This window comes from Schistocerca cancellata, chromosome 11 (assembly GCF_023864275.1).
Source record: "Schistocerca cancellata isolate TAMUIC-IGC-003103 chromosome 11, iqSchCanc2.1, whole genome shotgun sequence".
Lineage (NCBI taxonomy): Eukaryota > Metazoa > Arthropoda > Insecta > Orthoptera > Acrididae > Schistocerca > Schistocerca cancellata.
The window spans coordinates 58,982,570-59,009,586 of NC_064636.1; the positions used below are offsets into that span (position 1 = coordinate 58,982,570).

Sequence of the window (27,017 nt, forward strand, 5' to 3'; positions counted from 1 at the left end):
TCGGGGGTGCTCCTTGCACCATGACTGGGCCATTTAGGTTTGCTACAAACACAAATTTCAACATTCTCAATGATCAAGTATCTCTCTTCCTTCTACATTTTCATGGCAAGTACACTGATAAGCCAAAACATTAGGACCACTGCCCACTATGATGTCTGATGCCACCTGATCACCATTCGGGCACGTGATGCAGTAACAAAAATACGTACACAACGCAGACACAAACAGAGGATTGTCCTAGACGAGATATGGGCAGCAAATGGGAAAATCCATTGAGATAAGCGACTTTGACAATGGGCAGATTATTATTATGCAGGGCCCACAGATGAGTATCTCAAAAACAGCAAAGTTAGTCAAATGTTCACGTGCTACTGTCATGAGCATCTACCACTAGGTGCTAATGGGGTTCGGAGGCTTGTCTGCTCTGTAAAGTATGATGGATGGTGATATGGGGCACCTTTGCCAAAAGACCACAACGCTGGTGCACGAACAAGCATTTCACAGTGCAGCATTCATCGTACACTGTCTAATGTGGAGCTCCACAGCAAACCACCTTTACGTGTTCCCACATCGACCCGACGACATCGTCCATTACGATTTTAGTGGGCGCAAGATTATCAGGATTTGACTGTCGATCAATGGAAATGTTTCGCCCATTCTTGTGAATCACATTTTTGCTACACGAGGTCAATAGCAGTCCCCACAAATGCTATAATCGAAGTGAACAGTGGCTCGGACTGTGCAGCACAACATACACACAGGTTGGTGAGAGCAGTTTTATGCTGTGGGAGACATTCTCCTGCGCTTTCATGGGACCTGTGGTAGTAACTGAAGACACACAAGACAGCTGCGAACCACTTGCATCCCTTCATGATTGGTGTCTTCCCTGATGGTGATTTCAGCTTTCGGCATATAACTGACCACGTCTCCATGCCAGAACTGTGCTACAGTGTTTTGAGGAGCGTTATAGCGAACTCACGTTGATTTCCCTGCGAGCAAATTTGCCCAATGTAAATCCTACGGAACCCATCTGGCGCCATCACCGCATATGCATATCAGCGACCAATTATTTATACGAGTTACATGACCTGTGCATAGACACAAACCTACGGCAAACTGTCAGATTCCTGATACACAGAATTAGTTTTTTTTATTTTTTATTTACATGTCAAGTTCTGTAGGACCAAATTGAGGATCAAATCTCCAAGGTTATGGAACATATCAGTGCATGAAATTACAACATAAAAGTAATAACGGATAAAAATAAAAGTTTATGAACCCAAAAAAACTCAAATCATAAGTTTAAGTAAACATTATCAACAATACAACAAGAATAAGCTTAATTTTTCAAGGACGTCCTCAAAGGAATAGGAGGAGCGACTCGTGAGGAAACTCTTCAGTTTCGATTTGAAAGTGCGTGGATTACTGCTAGGATTTTTGAACTTGAATGGTAGCTTCTTGAAAACAGGTGCATGAAATAGTGTGATCGTTTTTCAAATGTCTCCAAGTCACATAACTGAGGCGGGACGTGGGGACCAGCCTGGTATTCACCTAGTGGCATGTGGAAAACTACCTAAAAACCACATCCAGACTGGCCAGCACACTGGCCTTCGTCATTAATCCGACAGGCGGATTCGATCTGGGGCCAGCATGCCTACCCGAGTCCAGGAAGCAGCGCATTAGCGCTCTCAGCTAACCCGGTGGATGGACACACACACACACACACACACACACACACACACACAAAAAAAATCACTTCAGATACCTTCTGAATAGTAAAAATGGCAGCATTAAGTCTTTGAACAAGGTCCTGAATGTGGGCTTTCCACAACAGGTTACTATCTATTTGAACAACCAGAAATTTGAACTGTTCAGTTTCACTTATAATGTGCCAATTCTGTGGAATTAAAATGTCAGGTTTTGTTGAACTGTGTGTTAGAAGCCATGAAAACTGAGTCTTAACTGTGATGTAGCATTAGTTTATTTTCTACAAGCCATGAACTTAGGCCACGAACTGCACTGTTTAAAACTGAGCCAATGTTGCACACAACATCCTTTACTACCAAGCTAGTGTCATCAGCAAGCAGAAATATTTTAGAGTTACCCATAGTACTAGAGTGTGTATCATTTATATAAATGAGTGGCCCCAATGCTGATCCCTGAGGCACCCGCCCCCACCCACCCACTTGACTGTACCCCACTCAGACCCCACATCACAGCCATTCTCAACATTGTGAATAATGACCTTTTGCTGTCTGTTGCTAAAGTAAGAGGTGAACCAATTGTGAGCTACTGCCTGTATTCCGTAATGGTCGAACTTCTGGAGCAATATTTTGTGATCAACATAAACACCTTAGGTAAATCAAAAATTATGCCCAGCATTTGAAACCTTTTGTTTAACCCATCTACTACTACAGAGAGAAAAGAGAATATAGCATTTTCAGCTGTTAAATGACTTCTATAGCCGAACTCTACATCTGATAGCAAATTGTGTGATGTAAAATGATGAATTATTCTTCCATACATAGCCTTTCCATCAGCATTAGCAAACACTGATGGCCTAGAAACAGGTCTAAAATTATCTACATTATTCCTTTCTCCCTTTTTATAAAAGCAGCTTTATACTGAGTACTTTAATTGTTCAGGAAACTGACCATTCCTAAAGAAAAAATTACAAATATGGCTAAATACAGAGCTAACTTGTGCAGCACAGAAATATTCTGATAGGCACTCCAACATACACATGAGAGTCCTTAATCTTCAGTGACGTATTTAATTTTAAAGATGGACAAACAAGCTATTAAGCGGGTGGTCATAGTGTTTTGGCTCATCTGTGTATGTTGTGGACTTTTTATCTCCAGATATGTAGACGATACTTTTGCTGTCCAACCTCACAGCACTGAGAATTTGAATGACATTTTAGAACACCTGAATTCAAACCATCTGAATATTTGTTTCACAATGGAGGCGAAAAAGGATGGCTGAATTCCCTTACCCTTCCCCTTCCTCGATGTGCTGGTCAGGACGAAGGTAGATGCTTTGTTGGGACATTCAGTTTATTAGAAGCCTTCTCACACTGACTTATCTACAGGCTCACAGCTGCCACCATCTGGCCCAGCACGAAAGGGGTACCGTACTTTGTAAAGGGCCCAAATCATTTCAGATCCTGAGAGTTTGTCAGGCTGAGTTACCCATCTTGATGTCACCTTTCAGCCACCAAAGTCTATGTCTTTTCACTTTATGCAGGGAGCATTTCAAACACGATAGCTCGAATTTTGCGGAAATTTGAGTTAAATGTGTTTTTTTGGCCACCGTCAAAGACCAGGGTCCTTTTAGGTTCAGTAATGGATGATCTTGGCTTTCATCAGGTAGGTGTCTGCTTTATTCCTTGCAGTTGTGCCATGTCATATATAGGTTAGGTATCAGGACTGTGGAGGGCCAGTGTACTGAGTGTAAGTGGCACACACGCTTACAACAGCTGAGCAAATCCACCAATGCAGAAAATTGTCTTGGCACGGGTCACCCTATGGAATATAGCAACACAGAGATTCTGTCGCATACTTCCAGCTAATGGGATGGTGTTATTAAGGAAAAAGCTGAAATTAAATTAGCAAATAACCTTACAAACAGAGATGGCGGTTTTTGTTTATATTCTGCATGGAATCCTGCTCTCCCTCTTGTCGCAAAATGGGGGGTGGTGTTACAGCTATCTCACCCGCTGATTATTAACTTCACTGGCAGTACTTCAGACACCGTTTATCTTTGGTTTATGACAGTGAGGTTTAAAATTACCTTGTACAGCGTATACTTGCTGCAGTTATGCCTTGAAAATGGCAGGGTGAGCTGCTGTTGAAATATCAGTGGTTGTTGACAACATCACCTGGCTGCATTCCTGGAAGTTATTTGAGTAAGGCAACAGCTGTTTCCACAGGGCTGCACACATGCACATTCCCCATTTGACAAATACTCAAGCACCCTATCACACCTCGAACAGCCCACTAAATCACTCTATGTTATGCCTATAAAACATATCTGGAATTACTTGGAACTGTGGGTGAAACACGGCAACTAACATCGCCGCAGTATGGTATCTACATGCAATCTGATCATTAATTAATGACTTCAGCAGGATATTGCAGGCCTGAAGAAACCCTGAGACATGTCTCCTCACCCATCTCAAGCCATTACCAATGCTGTTGGCGATGTTACATTGTATTATCATTATATTTCCTGCGGTGACTCACTATTTGTCCAGTGTGCTCCTGTAACTAACATACATAACACTTTGCAGACCAAGTGTGGAATGCCCTCTAGTTTGAAGGTCACATCAGAGGAATGAAACAGATAAAATTAAACTGAAGGCTGTGAAACTGTCAGGAAGGAACAAACAATAACACAACTGCACAAAACAGTAAACTTTTATCACTGATGTCTCATTCACAAGGAGATGATCTGATTGTAACTGACGGATTTTAATGAGTCTTGGGTATTTTGTGGAGGGACCTCCCCCATATACCAACCTAGCAAATTTTACACAAAATTAGGGGATGGAGTTACTGCTACCTCACCCTAGAATATCGACGTCGAGGTTTTATGCACAGTTCCTATACCTGCACCACTAGCCAGATTTTCATAAAGTGAGCACAGCACAGCAGTTAAGGTTCACAGCTACCATGCTGGTGGTGAGGGTTCAAACTGTGCCTGTATATTGTCTTTCCGATTTCATCATTGAGAATATGATTAAATAGTATATGTCGTGTCAGTGAGGGACGGTAGACAACGAGGTGAGGTCATGCCCAGCACATGCCAAACACTGACAAAATATTTGGAATTTTAACTATGAACCATAAATGGAATACACATTTAAAGAAAGCATGCTGTAACGATTGATTTATTAATGAAATTATTATGGCAAAAATATCTATTTTTGAATAATTTTGTATGATAAATGCTATTAAATGATATTCTGTATGACTGGAGAGTGTATGTACACAGGCACAATTTGAACCCTTGCTGCCAGTGTGGTAGCTCTAAACTTTGGCCATTTTGTTACATTTATTTGAACATGACAGGTAAAGGAAATATTCATAAAATACAACATTGATTTTCTCAGAAACTAAGGGCCATCATCAAACGAAAATCCACTGGCCAGATATTTGGGGCAGGTCCCTCTATAACATACCTAAAACTCATCAAAATCAATGAGTAACGGGTCTGATGGTTTCCTTATCAGACAGAACTAATGTTGAGATAACTACTTCATGCAACGGCGAAACTCAGAATGTGTCAAACAACCAAACTTTAACATACAGCAAATAAATGCTATAGAAAGCTGCTTCTATTTAATAGGTTTTGGGTTTTGTACCTGTACACTGAGATTCTCTGTTTATGTATTTGTTGCACAGGACTGATTTATCATGGGGTTTCAGCTTTGAAACTCATTGAGACTGAAGAAATAAGGCAATATTATTTTTTAACTACCCGACTTGGCAAATTTTATCACACAGTTCAGGATACAACATTGTTATTAGAGTGAGATTTTCACTCTGCAGTGGAGTGTGTGCTGATATGAAACTTCCTGGCAGATTAAAACTGTGTGACGAACTGAGACTCGAACTCAGGACCTTTGCCTTTCGCGGACAAGTGCTCTACCATCTGAGCCACCCAAGAACGACTCACGATCCGCCATCACAGCTTAAATTCTGCCAGTACCTCATCTCCTACATTCCAAATTCCACAGAAGCTCTTCTGCGAACCTTGCACAACTAGCACTCCTGGAAGATTGTTATTGGTTTCTGTTGAAAGACTGTTTTGATGCACCTCTCAAGTTATTCAATCCTGTCAAAGAGGCCCCTTCTCTGAATAATAACAGCATTCTACAACCATTTGAACCTGCTTATTGTAGTCAACCGTGGTCTCCTCCTACAATTTTTATCTCACCCGTCCCCCCACCCCCTTCCCCCCCCCCATTTCCCTTTATTACCAAACTGAAAATTCCTTGACACCTCAGACTATGTCCTATTTACAGATCCCTTCTTTCAATCAAGTTGTCCCAAAAATTTTTTTATTCCCCATTTGATTTCAGTATCCCATTAGTTTCTCAGTCTATCCATCTAATCTCCAGCATTGCTCTGTAGCACCACATTTCGAAAGCTTCTATTCTCTTCTTCCCCCTACTTTTTGGTGCCACATTTTACTTCTGTACAAATCTAGACCCACATAAATACGTACAAAAGCTACACCCATAAAATATCTTCAATCTTTAAATTTAAAGACAATGGCAGATGATTTTATTTTTTTTTATTTTTTTTATTTATTTATTTTTTTTTCCTGCTGTGCCAGTCTGCATTTTTCATCCTCTCTAGTTCAGCCCATGCCAGTTATTTTGCTGACCATATGGCAAAAGCTCACTACCCAGCTGTCTTGCACTTCCCGAGTGCACAAGCTCACAGTACAGCCCGTGCCGTTGCAGCACATACAATTTTGGCAGGCAGAAAATGCCACTGTCCTCTCTCTGCACTTCTTGCCGCACCACCAGACGTGCAGTCCCGACAGCTGCGGCACTCACTCACTTGTGTATCCGGAAGCTCTGGTCCTGGTGGCCCTGGGTGGCGATCATGATGTCCGCCTCGTCCAACACGAACACCGAAATGAGGCCCAGGTCGAAGAATTTGAACTTCACCCCCCAGTCCAGCACTTTGCCAGGTGTCCCGATGATTATGTGCTCCGTGATTTTGGTGCCCCTGGGAACTGAATAATGATGGCAGTTTGTAATTGCACTACAGTCAGGTCACACTTACTGCAATAGTAAAGAGTTGCAGACAAGTCAGTATAAAATATTTACAAACTTAATGTTCTCCAGACACGTGAAGTAGAATTGAATTTTGAGTCACTGGAAATGAAGTTCAATAACCGCAACTAACTGTAATAGCTAACTCAATTTGTAAAGGTCTGCACTAGTTATGCTGTAATGTTCACTGTTTAAGTGTTGCTGGATTCCAGTTTCAATAAATTTCACAGTTCACAGTGAAGGTTTCCATGAAGAAGATTCAAAATAATTTCAGAGTGAAGGAGACAACCCACCAAACAGGAGAAGAATTAAGTAGTTGGCAGAGACAGAAAAACTGGACGAGTGGAAGTAGGACTCGCACACCGAGGGTTCCCAACCAACTTAATTATGTATACAGATAGTTTATCCATCCCAGGAATCGAGAATTGCAACCATCATTTCCTGTTTATGACATTGAGAGAGACAATATATCAGTCCCATGAATTCCAACAGCTTATCAAAATCTCTACAATAGTTCATGAGACTAGCCCCGACATATAAACTGAAGTCCCCCACTCCTTTTTATATCTCTAGAGAGAAAAGACCTTGTAAAATGTTTTCATTTACTTACTAAAACAAATATACCTTACATTTTACATTTCCACTCATTAATATTTTTATTATGCTTCTGACAGATGATAAATGCATTAAGCTCTATTTTTTATGAAATATTATTACAATTTATCAATTTTCAGATTTTTATTTTACTTTTACTGTGAAACCTTTTTCTCAACACATTTTACGATTCTAAGTCAACGGGATGCACCCTCTAGGTTGTGATGGGGCCTGCGAATACCAAAATATGTGGCATAAATCTCCATACAGTTTGACTGCATTAACTTTGAAGTTTAAATGTTTTACACGGCCAAGGGACCATAGATCTTAGTAAGTGACATAAATTTCAACTTGGTATGTAATCTTGTTCCTAAGAAAAACTGTTCATAACAGGCAGATTTTAATTCCGATATATTTACCTAAAGACATGTGGCACTTACACAAAAACCTCAAATTCTCATTTAGACTGGACTTTTCTATTCAGGTTATTGTCTCAACTGTTAACTGAAAATCTCAGGCTCTGGACTTTGATTACACACTATTAATGCCCTAATTTTTCTGTACAAAATGACATAGCACCAACTGATTAACTTACTAATTAAAAATGTAATATTAACAATATAAGGAAAAGATATATTGCTACTTAACATAAAGATGACACTAAGTTTCAGACAGGCACAATGAAAGCACACAGTCCAAGCTGCACGAGATGGCAGTCGTGAGCGTGAGGTATGCTCGCTTTTGTGTGTGTGTGTGTGTGTGTGTGTGTGTGTGTGTTTGGGGGGGGGGGGGTCTAGCTCATTAAAAGAGTCACCTGAAAGCCAGTGAAGTTTCCATTCTTTTTTGCCTGCTTCACAACTCGTGCTTCTGCTATTTAGCTAGTTGTCTCCTTTATTTCTAAATTACATAAAGACAATGTTCAGTAACTTTTGACTTTTACTGGCTCTTATGCAATAACAAATTTAATCAGTTGACGCATTTCTGAACCCTAAGACAGTATAGCAATTATATCTCATACTGAAATAACAATTTACTGCCCCACAGTGAATTCTAGTCAGACAATTTAAGAACTTTATCTCGTACTGAAATAATAATTTGCTGCTCCACGGTGGATTCTAAGTCGGAGACATACCAAAGGTACAGTTACAACAAAACACCTTCATTAGCAGAGGAGTGTTATTCACAGTCCAAAACTAGGATGTCTTGTTATTACTAACAACACACTGATGGAAAAAAAAAATCTGAACACCAAAAGATAATTAATGTAGAGTACTGAAATTTCGGGAATAAATTGTCTAGGTAACATATTTAAGTGATCAACATTGCTACATCACAGGTTAATGCAAGCACCAGATAAGCCATTGCAAATGTGAAATGCTGGTACATTAATACTGCTGTAACTGCTAAAATGTTGAATGCAAGCATGCAAAGGAGCATGCACGGTGTTGCATGGGTGCCAGGTGTCAGTTTGTGAGATGAAGTTGCACACCTATTGCACTTGGTCAGGCAATACAGGGACAGTTAACACTAGTTCTGGATGACGGAGTTGTCATCCGAAGATGTTCCACATGCGCCAAACTGGAGACAGATCTAGTGATTAAGCAAGCCAATGCGACATGTCTACACACTGTACAGCGTGTCGGGTTACGATAGTGGTATGTGAACGAGCATTATCCTGTTGGAAATTGCTGCCCGGAATGCTGTTCAAGAACGGCAGTACGACAGGTAAAATCACGAAACTGACACACAAATTTGTAGTCGGGATGCGTGGGATAACCACGAGAGTGCTTAGCTGTTGTCATACAAAATCACACCCCTGACCATAACTACAGTGTGTCTAGCACACAGATTGGCTGCAGGCTCTAAACTGGCCTCCTCCTAACACACACATGGCCATCACTGGCACCAAACCAGAACCAGCTTTCCCCACAAAAACAACACATGTCCAACCTGGCCTCCGACGAGCTCTTGCTTGACACCACTGAATCTGCAAATGGCAGTGGTTTGGTGTAGGTGGAATGCACACTGTTGCGCATCTGGCTCGGAGTAGTTGTTGAAGTAACTGATTCGTAATATTCACTATGTCACAATGGTGCCAACTGCAGCTCAAATTGCTGCTGCAGATGCAGTGCAAATATGCCAGAGCCATACACTGAACACGATGGTCTTCCCTCTTGCTAGTGCCGTGTGGCCATCCATAATCTTTTCTTGTGACCATACATTCTCACAACAACCATTGCCAGCAACTATGTATAGTGGCTACATTCCTGCAAAGTCTTTCTGCAATATTGCACAAGTAACATCCAGCTCCTCGTATTCCTATTATACGAGCTCATTCAAACTGTGTGTGTGTGTGTGTGTGTGTGTGTGTGTGTGTGTGTGTGTGTTGGGGGGGGGGGGGGGGGGGTGAAAATAACACCTCTGTTGCCTTATAGATATTCTTGGCAAACATCAACTCCCCATATCCAACCTCTAAGGTAACTAACGAGCACAGCTCTTGAAAGTTTGTATTTAAAGCAAACCTGATCTGCATTAAATGAAGCAGGCAAAAAGGAATACAAACGTCTCAAAAACGAGATCGACAGGAAGTGCAAAATGGCTAAGCAGGGATGGCTAGAGGACAAATGTAAGGATGTAGAGGCTTATCTCACTAGGGGTAAGATAGATACTGCCTACAGGAAAATTAAAGAGACCTTTGGAGAAAGGAGAACCACTTGCATGAATATCAAGAGCTTTGATGGAAACCCAGTTTTAAGCAAAGAAGGGAAAGCAGAAAGGTGGAAGGAGTATATAGAGGGTCTATACAAGGGCAATGTACTTGAGGACAATATTATGGAAATGGAAGAGGATGTAGATGAAGATGAAATGGGAGATATGATACTGCGTGAAGAGTTTGACAGAGCACTGAAAGACCTGAGTCGAAACAAGGCCCCGGGAGTAGACAACATTCCATTAGAACTACTGACGGCCTTGGGTGAGCCAGTCCTGACAAATCTCTACCATCTGGTGAGCAAAATGTATGAGGCAGGAGAAATACCCTCAGACTTCAAGAATAATATAATAATTCCAATCCCAAAGAAAGCAGGTGTTGACAGATGTGAAAATTACCAAACTATCAGTTTAATAAGTCACGGCTGCAAAATACTAACGCGAATTCTTTACAGGCGACTAGAAAAACTAGTAGAAACCGACCTCGGGGAAGATCAGTTTGGATTCCGTAGAAATGTTGGACCACATGAGGGAATACTGACCCTGCGACTTATCTTAGAAGAAAGATTATGGAAAGGCAAACCTAGGTTTCTAGCATTTCTAGACTTAGAGAAAGCTTTTGACAATGTTGACTGGAATACTCTCTTTCAAATTCTGAAGGTGGCAGGGGTAAAATACAGGGAGCGAAAGGCTATTTACAATTTGTACAGAAACCAGATGGCAGTTATAAGAGTCGAGGGACATGAAAGGGAAGCAGTGGTTGGGAAGGGAGTGAGACAAGGTTGTAGTCTCTCCCCGGTGTTATTCAATCTGTATATTGAGCAAGCGGTAAAGGAAACAAAAGAAAAATTCGGAGTAGGTATTAAAATCCATGGAGAAGAAATAAAAACTTTGAGGTTCGCCAATGACATTGTAATTCTGTCAGATAAAGCAAAGGACTTGGAAGAACAGTTGAACGGAATGGATGGTGTCTTGAAGGGACGATGTAAGATGAACATCAACAAAAGCAAAATGAGGATAATGGAATGTAGTCGAATTAAATCGGGTGGTGTTGAGGGTATTAGATTAGGAAATGAGACACTTAAAGTAGTAAAGGAGTTTTGCTATTTGGGGAGCAAAATAACTGATGATGCATCGAAGTAGAGAGGATATTAAATGTAGACTGGCAATGGCAAGGAAAGCGTTTCTGAAGAAGAGAAATTTGTTAACATCGAGTATAGATTTAAGTGTCAGGAAGTCATTTCTGAAAGTATTTGTATGGAGTGTAGCCATGTATGGAAGCGAAACATGGACGGTAAACAGTTTGGACAAGAAGAGACTAGAAGCTTTTGAAATGTGGTGCTACAGAAGAATGCTTAAGATTAGATGGGTAGATCACATAACTAATGAGGAAGTATTGAATAGAATTGGGGAGAAGAGAAGTTTGTCGCACAACTTGACCAGAACAAGGGATCGGTTGGTAGGACATGTTCTGAGGCATCAAGGGGTCACCAATTTAGTATTGGAGGGCAACGTGGAGGGTAAAAATCGTAGAGGGAGACCAAGAGATGAATACACTAAACAGATTCAGAAGGATGTAGGTTGCAGTAGGTACTGGCAGATGAAGCTTGCACAGGATAGAGTAGCATGGAGAGCTGCATCAAACCAGTATCTGGACTGAAGACGACGACGACGACAACAACAACAACAACAACAACTGACCTGCAGCCTCACAGTGGCACTAATAGCACAAGCCTTACGTGAATGGCACAAAATCTGAATAGACATTGTCTTTCAGATGTAGAAATACACCTACCAACTTTCATTTGTGTCACACAACTCCTTGGTGTTGTGACTTTCTCTTCCATCAGCGTACTTTAACGCAAATCCCATCTCTCTTGTTTCATGGTTCTATGTATGGTCCAAGTTTGAGGATATTTATGTAAATACTTCGAAAATTTCTTACACAGGCTTATTACACATAGTTTGTGCAAACAATTTTAGTTACTACAGTAACATAGACCTTGTACCACCAAATAATTCCTATGTCGTTATAATACAAATACTGTCACACTGTTTATTTAGTAGAATTTAAGCAGTATTAATTACTATATTTTGTGTATAAGCAAGGACTTTATGAAAACAATAACTTCCAAATTATTGCAGTTAAGGTAAATTCAAATGTTTCTACAATCACAAAACCTAGAACTTTAAATTGATGTACATAATTGTCTCTGTAAGAATTTATTAGTGAGGTCAAGTTTCTTCAACCCCATGGTTTTATGAAATTTTAAATATAATGTTGTTCTGGTGAACCTAAATTCTCATCAAAACAAACTGCACTATAGCTATCAGGAAAAACATTAACAATGTTTTCAAATGTTCCTTTACAAAGGAAAATCCAGGATAATTGGCCCAATTTAATCCTTCTACCACTGAAAAGATGAATGAAATAAATATTAGTATAATTGGTGTTGAGAAACAGCTGAAATCATTAAAACGTAACAAAGTTCCAGGACCCGATGAAATCCTCCTCAGATTCTATACTGAATTTGCGGCCGAGTAAGCACCTCTTCAAACTGTAACCTATTGTAGATACCTCGAACATAAAACTGTGCCCATTCTTGGGAGGGGAAAAAAATAAAAAAGCACAGGTCACACCTGTCTACAAGAAGGGTAGCAGAAATGATCGACAAAACTACCGTCAAACATCCTTGACATCGATTTGTTGTAGAATCTTAGAACATATTGTTGCTCAAATATAATGAGGTATCTTTAACGGAATGACCTCCGCAATGCCAACCAGCACGGATTCCGAAAACGTCGATCATATGAAACCCAACTCGCACTTCTCTCTCACACGACATACTGAAAGCTTTGGATCAAGGCAATCAGGTAGATGCAGTATTTCTTGACTTAGTATGACACCTATGCTCATTGTTAAAAGTATGATCATATGGGGTATCAAGGGAAATTTGTGACGATTGAGGGCTTTCTGGCAGGGAGGACGCAGCATGTTATTCTGGATGGAGAGTCATTGCCAGATATAGGAGTAACTTCAATTGTACCCCAGGGAAGTGTATTGGGACCTTTGCTGTTCATGTCGTATATTAGTTGAAGACAATATTAATAGCAATGTCAGCCTTTCTGCAGATGATGCACTTATCTATAATGAAGTACTATATACAGAAGCTGTACAAATATTCAGTCAGATTTTAATCAGATTGCAAAGTTTGGTAACTTGTTTTAAATGTTCAGAAATGTAAAACTGTGCACTTCACAAAATGAAAAAAGATAATATCTTATGACTATAATATGAATAAGTCACTGTTAGCCAACTCATACAAATATCTGGGTGTAACACTTTGTAAGGATATGAAATGGAATGATCACATAGACTCAGTCGTGGGTAAAGCTTAGCAATCACTCGTGTGACTGGTTCTAGAATAATGCTAAAGTGAGTGGGACCTGTAACAAATAGGACTAATGGGGGATACTGAATGTATACAAAGAAGGGCAGCACGAATGATCACAGGATTGTGTCGCAGGGATATCGAAGGAACTGAACAGCAAGAGATGACAATAAATGCGAACTATCCCGAGAAAGTCTTAAAGTTTCAAGAACCAGGTTTAAATGATGACTCTAGGAATATGCTAGAACTCCCTAAGTATTGCTCACATAGGGATCATGATGGTAAGACTAGAATAGTTACTGCACATGCATGCACGCACTCTCTCTCTCTCTCTCTCTCTCTCTCTCTCTCTCTCTCTCTCTCTCACACACACACACACACACACACACACACACACACACACACAGGCATTCAAACAATCATTCTTCCCGCACTCCATATGAAGAAACCCTAGTAACTGGTACAGTGGGATGTACCCCCTGTCATGACCTCATAGTGGAGTATATACAGATGTAGATAAAAATTCTTTTGTAGCATTTTCTGTTCACATGTTGAAATAACAGGTTATCATAAATGATCACTTTTATGTCACATATCATAAAAGACCTTATGCACTTGTACCTCTTTACTTCCAAAATATTGAACATGATGAAGTAGGTTATCTGTTTTCTCTATAATGCATTATTATTGATTGTTAGCAATCAAGGTATCATCAAATTGGTATTTAGAGTTCCAACAAAACATTTATGTTACGCTGCATGAACTCCATGCCACTTGTGACTTACAACAGTGAAACAAAATAAGAAAGACTACTGTTCAATGCATTACCATGTTATGGAAAATATTTCACACCACCTCGGTCACTTCACTCGTCACGTACCACAAAAAGGTTAATAGATAATATAAAACATAAAGCAACAGTACAACCCTGCCTAGTAACCGTAATCCGACACGACCAGGACATGCAGGCCAACTGGCCGAGGGCATCGATGGTGAGTTGCCAAAACACACAGCGAGACAACAGCTACAGATGGATACAGCACAATGTAAAGTCCAAAGAGTGAATCAAACTGAGCAAGATCAGGAACCAAAGAACGATGGGCACGACATGCAATACAAGAATGCAGTTGGAACATGCCCGATTTCTGAGCCCCTGCACTGCCAGCTTTGTAGGCCAATTCTAGTAAGCAGAATCCAACACAACGAGGAAATGCAGGCCGACCAGCCAACGGCCTCAGTGGTCAGTTGCCAAAAAACACAAAGACAACAGCTATGGACGGATATGGCAGAATGGAAAATCCGACGACTGAACCACATCGACAGCCTAAAGGTCACAAGATCAGGAACCAAAAAGCATCAGGTACAATGTACAATACAAGAGCACATTCAGAGCACAACTGACTTTTGAGCCCCTGGACTGCATGCTTCACAGAGACCCCATGAGAACCAATAGGCTGGACGGCAAACAAAATCTAGCATTCCAATGGTTTGGGGACTTGCTACAATCAACCCCATGGTACCATACAAGCAGCTTATTTGCCACAAATGTGAAGGCCTAGCCATATTATTTGTACTGTACAATCACATCTGGAAAACACAAGTAACATTTGAACATCAATACCAACCACTAATAACAAAAGTTTACATTTATGCCATAAATGAAATGTAGATTCAAATGTGTGTGTTCTTAATTGCAAAAATAGGAACACCTGATATTTGTCAATTACAGTGCCAGCTACCACTAATGGGAATCAATGCTTTGGATAAAACATACATATGTTTTGGTGTAGAATCCAAATATGCAATAAAAATTGGGGTGGCAGGCAGGAGGAGTACCCTTTTGAAAATACAAAGTTGAATCCGCCCATGCGGAACAACGAAAAACTCCCAGAACTTTCCGAAAAACTCCCAGAACTTTCCGAAAAACTCCCAGAACTTTCCGAAAAACTCCCAGAACTTTCCGAAAAACTCCCAGAACTTTCCGAAAAACTCCCAGAACTTTCCGAAAAACTCCCAGAACTTTCCGAAAAACTCCCAGTCTATTCCCAGTTTTCTCGTGAATGAAAAAAATTCCCAGGTTTTTCCTGGATTTCCCGGTGTGTATTCACCCTGAATCATGAGAGTCTAGATTGTAATACACGTTTATTCAAATTTCACCGATTTTGATCATTACATGACCATGCAGCAGTTCCTGCTCCATACACAGCCACAGCCCACCAAAGTGGCTAGGTCTGAAGATGATCATCTAGTGACTGAAACCAGTCACCTTTAAATAAATGTGCATTGGGTTCTAGACTGTTGTAATTATTTTCAAAAACTATAGCTGGAACACTGATACTGCCAACAATGTTTTTGAAAAAAAAAAGGTAGAAGAAGAAGAAGAAGAAGTCTGATCTGTTTAGGGAAAAAATTTGAAGGCAATAAGTCAACTGTCTGGCCTTTGCAGATGACTGTGCAATATTCTCAGAAAGCCCAGAGAAAGGGACTGCCCAGATCAGCTTCCTGCAAAGGATTGCCAACAGAACAGGGCTGAGGATCACTACAGACTTGTGATAAATGGCAAATATGGACCAAATTTCCTTGAAACACTCACAGATCAGATTATAATGGCAAAGAAATTCAAGTCCCTTGGTTACACCATACCAGAAAATGGACTACAAAAAGCTGTGATAGGTGATCAGATCTCAAAAATGGAGGAGCATATGGACTGACAAACTTTTACAACAAAAAGGACATCTCCTATGACATCAAACTAAAACACTATAATACTGTGTATGCCTGTGAATTCCTCTCAAGCAAAAAGCTAAAGAAATTGGAGATGCTGGAAAGGAGAATCCTATCAAAGATCATGAATGCAATGTAGACTGAAGCCACCTAGGAACTTTGGAGCAACAATGAAGCCAAGCAGAATGTGGAGAAGATTTCTCCAAAACAATCAGGACAAGGATGCCAGAATTTCTTGGATACTGTACAGAATGGGCAAACATATACTATTCAAACATTTGATTACTTCTGGAACAAGAAGTGCACCACAATGTGGATTAAAGAAGCCCAGAAATACATAGAGAGGTCCAAAGCCCGAGAAGCCCTCATGTAAGAAAGGGACACGTTTTAAACAGAATACAAAGTCTGGGTGAGTTTCAAGGCAATATAAGAATACAAAGACTGGAAGAACAAGGGCAGAACAATAAAGAAAGAGCACAGGAACTGTATGAAGGAGTATCGGAAACAAACTCTGGACAAACAAGAAAAAAATAAAAAATAAAAAAGTTGTAGCATGATCTTAAGTGATCAATTTGCAGATAAAAACATTAATACAAGCCTGCAATTTTTTCAGACGATTTCTCAAAAACAGATTTCTAGAATCAGTTTGTAATTCTGATTCTGAAAGTTTCTGTCATTCTGTTTTACCACATCCGAATTTTTCATAAGAAGATCTCATTAGTTAAAGATTTAAGAAATTGAAGCACAAATATTGAAACAAAATTTCAATTATTGTCTATATTTTCATAGCGTTTGTTTTATCTTTTTTAGGTATATGAGGTCTGGTCCAAAAATTCCAGAACTTTGCCCACAAGATTTTTCTATGCTTACCTTTTAATTACTGTGTATGCCCTCCTTCGAAATACTCTCCTCCACAATTGATACACCACTCCCAACACAGTTTTCACTCCCGGAAGTCTCAGTACACCTCTTGCTGGACTGCACAAAGTGTCGTCTGCAAATTTTCTTTCTCTCATCTATTGTTGCAAATCTTTGTCCTTACAATGGGATTTTCAACTTTGGAAAAAAAGAACAGTCTGAAGGGGTAAGGTATGGAGAGTACAGAGGATGAGGCAGCATAGCGATTTTGTTTCTTGTGCAATATTAACGCACTAACAAGAATGAATGTGCAGGTGTGTTATCATGGACAACAGCCATAAATTGTATCGTCACATTTCAGACATTTTCCTTCCCCTATTTTGTTGCAGGTGTCACATGTCCCAATAGAACCATCAATTAACAGTTCATCCCTGTGGCACAAATTCATGATGAGCTAATCCTTCAAAGTCAAAGAAAACCAACAACTTGGCTTTGACATTTGATCTGACCTGCCAAGCTTTCCTGACCCACTGCAAAGATTGAATCTTGTTCTCAACATCACAATAGTAGACCCACCTATCACCACCAGTGATGATTCTCTTAAGGAACATCTCATTTTCATTTGTCCGATGTAAAAGCTCTTCAAAGATTGTGAGGCAATGCTCTTCCTGGTCTTTACTCATGAGCCGTGGGATGAACTAGGCGGCAACATGATGCATTCCAAGATGCTGTGTCAGGATATCATGACACAATTCAACTGAAATGTTGCATTCCTCAGCAACCTATCAGTCAATCCGCCTTCGATTGGCACACACAATTTTGTTGAGGTTCCTGATATGAGCGTCATCAGTAGACATCGAAGGGCATCCTGAATGAGTCATCTTTAAACCATGTGAACCATTCGTAACACCGAGTAGAGAATAAGCACTCATCACTGTAGGCTTCCTGCATCATTTGGTGTGTGTCTGTATACGTTTTCTCGAGTTTCACGTAAAATTTAATGGAGATGCATTGCTCCTCTAACTCTGCCATCTCAAAATTGACAAACCGTGCAAAACAATGCTGTACTAAGTACAGTAGTGAACAATAACTAACATGCGACAATGAAACTTCCTCGCCAGTTACACATTAAACACAGGCCAAACAAATTCTCTTCAACACACCATTGGCACAAAATTGCAAATGTTCCGGAATTTTTATAACAGACCTTGTATACTGAAAATATGAAGAAAGCTCTCTTAGTCACATTACATGGATACTGCTACACTTTTCAAACTTTATCATTTTAGATTTCATGGCAGAAACTTCATCTTCATTGCACTCTTCAACATCCAACAAGTGTCGCCCAACATACTTTCTTCCATCTTCTCTGGTATCTCTTCTCCATCTCCATAATGTCCTGGTGAAAGCATTCTCTTCACTTTTCAGAAAAATATCAGAGACTTTGTAGGAAAAAGTCAACATGTGGGTGTCTGTTGTGAACTTCCACACCCGTGCAAAAACTGGGTTTTTGAAATTTCCCCATGTTTTTATTCACCAGAAAGTTTTTAGTAACAGACTTGAAGGCAGTCCTTTTATCTTTTTCTGTATCATTTACTACATTTATTGATCCATAATCCATCAATTTGCAAATCTGAGATCAATAAAAATTTCAGCTTACAATTTTTCTTCACTGATAAAGGGAAATATCACAGAAGCTTTCTTAAAAACAGGATTGATATTGCAGTAGCTCTCTTACAAACCGTATCATTGAGCCCAATTTGATTGTTAGTGGCAGGTGCAATATTTTTTTCTGGTCTACAAGCAATTTGTGCAAGACATTTTTAGTCATGGGCACAAAAGTCCCAAATTTGGTCAAACCTTTACACTCCCAACACTTTTGCTTTGCTCGGCTACCCAACTGACATAAAAATCATGTCATTTTCATGTAGACTGCTTGCTGTCCTAATCAGTTCCTACAACTAAATGTAAAATAAATGCTATTCCATTGTGAAAAAACTGTACATGATAGATAAAAACTAAAATAGGCAATTAATGACAAACATTTCTTTTCAATCAGCTGATATCCTGCAGACTGGTCTAATAATAATAATTTTCTTCTCCTTCTTCTTCTTCTTATAATAATAATAATAATAATAATAATAATAATAATAATAATAGGGTCACTCCAGAAGAAATGCAAAACGTTTTTCAAAAATTCAACCTTTGTTCTACATGTTTACTATTCCCACTTCTACTAAAATTTATTTCAGACCGTTTCCTCTATCATGCTGTTGCAGCATTCTGTCAAGATAGCTTCTAAACTCTATATTTGTCTGAAGCTATGTGCTGTTATACAGTTCCTGTTTTCTCGGAGTGAGACAGCCACAAACAGTCCCACGAGACTGGAGATGGTATACTGGGATGACACTGTCGATCACAGCACAGTAGCTGTTTGGCAAGAAGACTGCTGATGGTGGACATGCCAATATTCAGGACCTCCTGCACAGCAATGGACCGAGCACAGAACAGACTTCAGACATGGCTCTTTAAGATGAAAAAGTTATGCAAGAGGTTGGTTACAAGACTGTTGACAAATGGTCACAAAGACACACACAAGACAAGGTGCTGCACGCTTTTGGAACAGGTCAAGAATTCTGCATTTGACTTCCTCGCAATAAAGTGTGACAGGAGATGAAATGCGGTTGTACCACTACAAACTGGAGACGAAAATCAATCAGTGGAATGGCATCGTGCAAACTTGCCAAAGAAGAAGAAATTCAAACGAGTGCCTTCAACAGGAAAAGTGACAGTTACTGTGTTTATCAATTAAGAAGAACAGTTGCTCGGGCACATCATGCCATCATAGCCCTATCAATTCTGATGCATATGTGGCAACCCTTAAAGTTAACACTCTAATGTGTTGCATCTGACATTATCTGCAAAAACACTATCTTTTGCCAGGGCATGATAACACCCAGCCACATTTTGGTCAGAAAACCACCACTGACATTACAAAGCTTGGATGGGCAACACAAACACTGACCCTACATCTGTGATCTGCCACCTCTTTACTAAACTGAAGGAAATTCTTCACAGTCCAAGATTTGAAGGTGGTGACTCACTTGGATAGACTGCTAAAAAATAGCTGAAACAAGCCAGTTCTGACTTCTACGTGCACGTATAGAGGCCTAAGCTCCATGATGGCATATGGCAGTTCGAAGGGTTGGAGATTATGGGGAAAAATAACATTTTGTCTCTCAAGACTGTATCGATATGGAGTAAAAATATAAAATGTATGTGAAATAAATTTGATGTTTAAGAAAACAGTGTGAATTTCTTTTCAAGTTTTTCTCGTAATAGTAGTTGTGAGACTGCCGTATAATTCAGTTTCAAAAAGTTTTTGTCAGCAACTTTAAATGACACTGGTGTGACTGCATCAAGCACATATTTAAATACTAACCTTCCTCGCCACGGACAGCATAGCGCAACTTTATCTCCGGACAGTACTGCGCCATCTTCACAGCCACCTCACCCGTCTGGATTGCCAGTTCGTACGTCGGAGAGAGGCACAGCACCTGAAACACAAATCACGAGGCTGAGCAGGCAACCTATGTTCTTCCCTGTCACCCTCCTTTCCTTCTCATACGAGGACTCAAAGTAGGGCACTGTACAATGGAGCAGCCGAACTGCTGGCTGCAGGGGCAAGTATAGCAGGCACCTCACCCACATCCTCTGCGCACTTCTCCCGAGTTGCATTCTCACAGTACGCACCAGTCATTACGAGTCGAAAGCACATGACGATCCGAGTCTGGCACACTGTGCTGGCCTACACTGCTGTCTGGCACACGCATACGGGGTGCATTAAGAGGCACTCACATGAAAAATGACAGGATAATTGTAATCAGTAGACAGTACACTGCAGTAAAAGTTTTATAACCAGAAGTGAAAATTCCTTCTTTTAAACACATTTTTAAGACTGCTAAATTGTACATCAAGGAAATTTTTATAAAATATTATAATGAGATAGCAGCCACACCTCTATCCTTTGGCCTTTGAATATTTACCACTTCAGTTTTTATTACATTAACATTTAAGCATTCCATAACTTTGGATATTAGTTCTAACCTCTCCACAAGTAATACTGACAAACAAATCAGCACAGGCAGCAATATGCCCAGTGGTTGTTCTGCCTTGTGCTGATGGAAGGAAAGAATAAAGCTTAGTGTTTAACATCCTGTTGACAACACCACCACTGAAGCAAATATTGACAAATTTGTCCTCAGCAATTTTGGGGGAAATCACAGAATACCTAAATCTGGATGGTCAGATGGGGATTTGAAACGTCATCCCCCTCAGTGCAAGTCCAGCATATTGACTATTGCATCACCTCTCTCAGTCATAGCCCTGCATGTTTGGGGGAGTGGACAGATGGAACAGAGTTTATAACACTGGGGAGGGGAAGGAACAAGAAACCACTGCCATCATACTCATATCATTCTAACAAGCCAGCTACAGTTCTTATGAGCAGTTTGTCACCATTTTGCTCTACCTTGCAATTCTTCGTGTGTTTATATTAGATCTGTTTTTGGAAAAGGTCCGCCTTGAGTAAAACCCAATTTTTATTCCCCAGGCACGTTTCACTGATGATTAACTATCATCAGTGATTTTTTATTATGTTTCTATAAAACGAGAAAAATGCTCTTTACTACTTGTACACGTATAAATTTGAGGTTTTAAGACAGTTCTTATGTATTTGAAAACCAGACGAAGTTTTGTATATGTACCTTCTTACCACATGCTGTGGACTTCCTGGATTTTTATGTTAGTTAATGCAGTTATTTTGTTTCACAGTTTTGTCACCTGCAACCATATAAAACTTAATGTAGAATAGTTATTTATTCCAAAATTTTATGACTGGGAATGTTATGGTTGCATCTACCATTACTAAAATTATGTGAAAGAGAGAGAGAGAGAGAGAGAGAGAGTGAGTGTGTGTGTGTGTGTGTGTGTGTGTGTGTGTGTGTGTGTTTTCTATACAGTTACAGATGTCAAATTGTTGTGAAACAAGACAACTACATAAAATAACAAAAACCCAGGAAAACCACAGAATGTGGTATACATACAAAACTGTTGGTTGGGTTGATTTGGTGGAAGAGACTACAAAACTGTCTTTTTTCAAATACATAAATACTTTAAAACATCGCATTTATGCACATACAAGTAGTAAAGAGCATTTTTTTCTGTTTTATGAAAAGATAATAAAAACCTCAGTGATAATCCTGAAACTTCACTGAAACGTGTTTTGGAAATAAAGAAAAAAAAAATATAATTATGTTTTGCTCAAAGTGGACCCTCACCAGAAGCAGATCTATTTGTAAGCATACACTGACAGGAGAGCTTCAACCTCAAGATGATTATGTAGGGAAACTGTTTCTCAGCGTTCTTCTCTAGTCCTCCGATTTCACTTAAATCTGATTCCGCCATCTTTTTCTGGATCGTCCTATTGGTCTTTTCTCCTGTACATTTTATACAATTATTGTTTTGGCAGACCATTATCCTTCACCTTCTTTGCTTTGTACCTCGTACAAAACAGCACCCTGCAAACCTGCAACACACTTGCATCACACGGATGATCACACTTCAACCGTCGTCCGCTGCAACTAGCGCAGATGCCTGCAACCCAAACAATGAACTGCACTCTCCCGCACATCGGTAAATGTTCCAAACAACTATATCAATAATGATATCAACAACAACATACCAATCCGTTGCCCCAAGAGGTACTGGCAGCAGGCACGAGAGGTGCCGAGCCCGTTGTCCAGTGGAGCACGCTTCTATAATCACACTGCTGTAATCACAGACAATATTTTCCTGTCGCCAGCGGGGTGTAACAGTGTGCAACATGATAAGGAATTCAGTCTCAGCTACTAAACCAGCTATTACTTCAAACTCTCTGGGCCAGGAGGCAGCTGTACCTCTTGTCCACTAGTCAGAAGCTTGCTAAGGTACACTATGCGATCAAAAGTATCCGATCACGTGGGTGAAAATGACTCACACGTTTGCGGCACCCTCCGTAGGTAATGCTGGAATTCAATATGGTGTTGGCTTACCCTTAGCCTTGATGACAGCATCCACTCTCGCAGGCACAGTCAGGTGCTGGAAGATTTCTTGGGGAATGGCAGCCCATTCCTCATGGAGTGGTGCACTAAGGAGAGGTATCTATGTCTGTCGGTGAGGCCTCGCACGAAGTCGGCATTCCAAAACATCCCAAAGGTGTTCTATAGGATTCAGGTCAGGACTCTGTGCAGGCCAGTTCATTACAAGGATTTTATTGTCGTCTAACCACTTCACCACAGGCTGTGCATTATGAACAGGTGCTCGATCGTGTCGAAGGATGCAATCACCATCCCCGAATTGCTCTTCAACAGTGGGAAGCAAGAAGGTGCTTAAAATATCAGTGTAGGCCTGTGCTGTGATAGCGCCACACAAAACAAAAAGGGGTGCAAGCCCACTCCATGAAAAACACAATCACACCATAGCACCACCGCTTCCGAATTTTACTATTGGCACTACACACACACACTGGCAGATGACAATCACTGAGCATTCGCCAAACCCACACCCTGCCATTGGATCGCCACTTTGTGTACTCCACACAACATTTTTCCACTGTTCAATTGCCCAATGATTATGCTCCTTACCCCAAGTTTGACATCTACTGGCGTGACGTGTGGCTTACGCGCAGCCGCTTGACCATGAAATCAAAGTTTTCTCACCTCCCACCTAACTGTCACAGCACTTGCAGTGGATCCTGATGCAGTTCGGAATTCCTGTGTGATTGTCTGGATAGATGTCTGCCTATTACACATTACTACCCCCTTCAACTGTCGGCAGTCTTGTCAGTTGACAGATGAGGTCGGCCTTTTCGCTTTTGTGCTGTACGTGTCCCTTCATGTTTCCACTTCACTATCACATCAGAAACACTGGACCTAGGGATGTTTAGGAGTGCGGAAATCTCGCGTACAGACGTATGACACGAGTGACACCCAACCACCTGAGCAGCTCTCTCACAATGTCTAATGACTACCGAGGTCACCGATATGGTGTACCTGGCAGTAGGTGGCAGCACAATGGACGTAATATGAAAAACCTATGTTTTTTGGGGGTGTCTGGATACTTTTGATCACATAATAAACCATCGATAGACAGTCTCCGTGCTGCATTTATCTTCAAATCCCATTTGAGCTTAAGATTTTGACCTTATACTGATTGTGCGATTAACTTCTGAACATTCGCAAGTGGCAATCAGCACTGAACTTGCACTAGTTGTTCATTAGTCAATCTCGACTTTAAACTTTTGTTACTCTAGTCATTGTTTGTATTGCTCTTAGATAACTTATTTCATAAGGGAGCTTTTGTTTATGTTCTTTAATAATCAAATAAAGCCATTCTACATTGTTTACCTGAACCTAGTGCACATGACATTGCTCTTCACACATCCAAAGCAATTGCGCTGTGTAGTACTCTGGCTCTCTGCCACTGACGGGTCCACTTCTATCTCTCCTACGATGTCCTTATTCCTAATTTTCTCTCTTCCAGTCTTCTGCAAGGCTGATCGCAGAAACTATATTGTTCGTAACTTGCTCAAATCCACCTTGTTAATTACACAGCACTCCCAGCTGTTAAGTCATAACCGACAGGAGATATGTTTTAAACACTGTCTGTTTGGCTCTCGCAGGAACGCCCTTATGACACACTTAATGAAAAAAATTAGATCCTTTTCTTGCTCCATTCTGTACGTCTAGTTTGACAATCCCATTCCTTGATGCTGTTACACAGCAGAAATGTATTATGAACAAATTTAAAATTTTCTCAAAGTCCTCTCCAGCCAGCACGGAGACAATTCAAGCCAGGTCATTGACCCATGTAAGAATTAAAACGAAAAACAGGCAAAATACTGACATTGCCAAAAGCAAAACAAACCCAAAAGATATTGCCTCACCAAACACAAGCAAGAGTGTTTGAATTTTAAACACAGCAAAACGACCTGAGCAATGGGAAGACATCCTGTCATTCTCACAGCACAGTGTGATTTCGCGCACACACACACCGAAGAGTCTAGCAGTATATTGCTCCCTCCTACGTGTATCTCGCGAAGAGACCATGAGGATAAAATCAGAGAGATTAGAGCCCACACAGAGGCATACCAACAATCCTTCTTTCCACGAACAATACGAGACCGGAATAGAAGGGAGAACCGATAGAGGTACTGAAGGTACCCTCTGCCACACACCGTCAGGTGGCTTGCGGGGTATGGATGTAGATGTAGGTGTGTGTGTGTGTGTGTGTGTGTGTGTGTGTGTGTGTGTGTGTGTGTGTTGATTGTGTCTGGAACATTATCCACCTGTCACAATATTTGGGAGGTGTGATAACCACTGCTGCCCCCGACTAGTATCCTTAAGCAGTCACTGACATCTCTAGCCTTCCTCGGTGGAAGGACTGCTGTTGCTCATCTCCACACCGTGCAGAGCCGGTGAGAGATTACTCTAGCACACCTCTTCTCGTGTAAAAGCACGGTCTCCTGCGGAGCAGTGAGGTTTATCGTACAGGCTGAGCCGATCGCCAGTGTGACCTGCCACTTGCCCGACACCTCGGTTATGCGAGCGGCACGTTGCAGATTGCCAGTGACGGCTCAGTGTCAGTGAGTCCCGAGGCACCGCACTGCCACTGGCCCGAGTACCGACACAAAGAAGGATACACGATTGTAAAATTTACTTAATAAATTATTATTCTGCTAATGTTGTATCATTAGTGCCCAGTGCACTTTCCAGATACACAGTTCTTCAGAATGGGGCAATTAAACAATAATAAATTGCATTAAATGTTACATTCAGAATAGTGCAGTTGTGCCATTATTTTCTATTACATGTATGGATGTGATTTTAAAGGAAATTGAGGAGATAGGAAATGGTGATCCCCACGATTCTGTCTTTGCTAATTACATAGTTATTTTGGGAGAAACAGAAGTAGCTGTACAGGGGGTTAGAAGAAAGGAACTCCTCCACCACACTCCACACTCAATATCCCAACACCGTAATGGTCTCAATCTACGCTTCTGCAATATTGTACTTCCCAGGCAACTGAAAGCTCCCACACATTCAATTCTCTCTCCATATACTATCAGGTTGCCACGGGTAGGTGTTCTGCTCATAATCATTGCTACAGTTTTGCTCTTGATTACTGTCAGCAGTTAATCTCAAACTTTGAGTTCCTTTCTTCTAATCCCCCTGTACAGCTACTTCTGTTTCTCCCAAAATAACTATGTCATTAGCAAAGACAGAATCATGGAGATCACCATTTCCTATTCCTCAATTTCCTTTAAAATCACATCCAGACATCCCGTTGCTTGAATACTGCTCAGCAGTGTGGGATCCGTACCAGGTGGGGTTGATGGAAGAGATAGAGAAGATCCAACGGAGAGCAGCGCGCTTCGTTACAGGATCATTTAGTAATCACGAAAGCTTTACGTAGATGATAGATAAACTCCAGTGGAAGACTCTGCAGGAGAGACGCTCAGTAGCTCGGTACGGGCTTTTGTGGAAGTTTCGAGAACATACCTTCACCGAAGAGTCAAGCAGTATATTGCTCCCTCCTACGTATATCTCGCGAAGAGACCTTGAGGATAAAATCAGAGAGATTAGAGCCCACACAGAAGCATACCGACAATCCTCCTTTCCACGAACAATACGAGACTGGAATAGAAGGGAGAACCGATAGAGGTACTCGAGGTACCCTCCGCCACACACCGTCAGGTGGCTTGCGGAGTATGGATGTACATGCAGATGTAATAGAAAATAATGGCACAACTGCACTATTCTAAATGTAACATTTAATGCAATTTATTATTGTTTAATTGTCCCATTATGAAGAACTGTGTGTATCTGGAAAGTCAGTATCTAAGGAGTCAA

At 40.7% G+C, this 27,017-nt stretch overlaps 1 protein-coding gene across 1 annotated transcript in view; it reads right to left on the bottom strand.

Moving 5' to 3' along the window:
* The window catches only part of LOC126108670 (DEAD-box helicase Dbp80-like), a 145,173-nt gene that overhangs the window by 45,135 nt on the left and 73,021 nt on the right, over positions 1–27,017 (bottom strand). Inside the window, exons 5-6 of the mRNA XM_049913979.1 lie at positions 20,510–20,624; positions 6,573–6,750 (exon numbers count right to left, since the gene is read on the bottom strand). Of these exons, the coding sequence (XP_049769936.1) occupies positions 6,573–6,750; positions 20,510–20,624 (293 nt within the window). The remainder of the gene's footprint in view (positions 1–6,572; positions 6,751–20,509; positions 20,625–27,017) is intronic.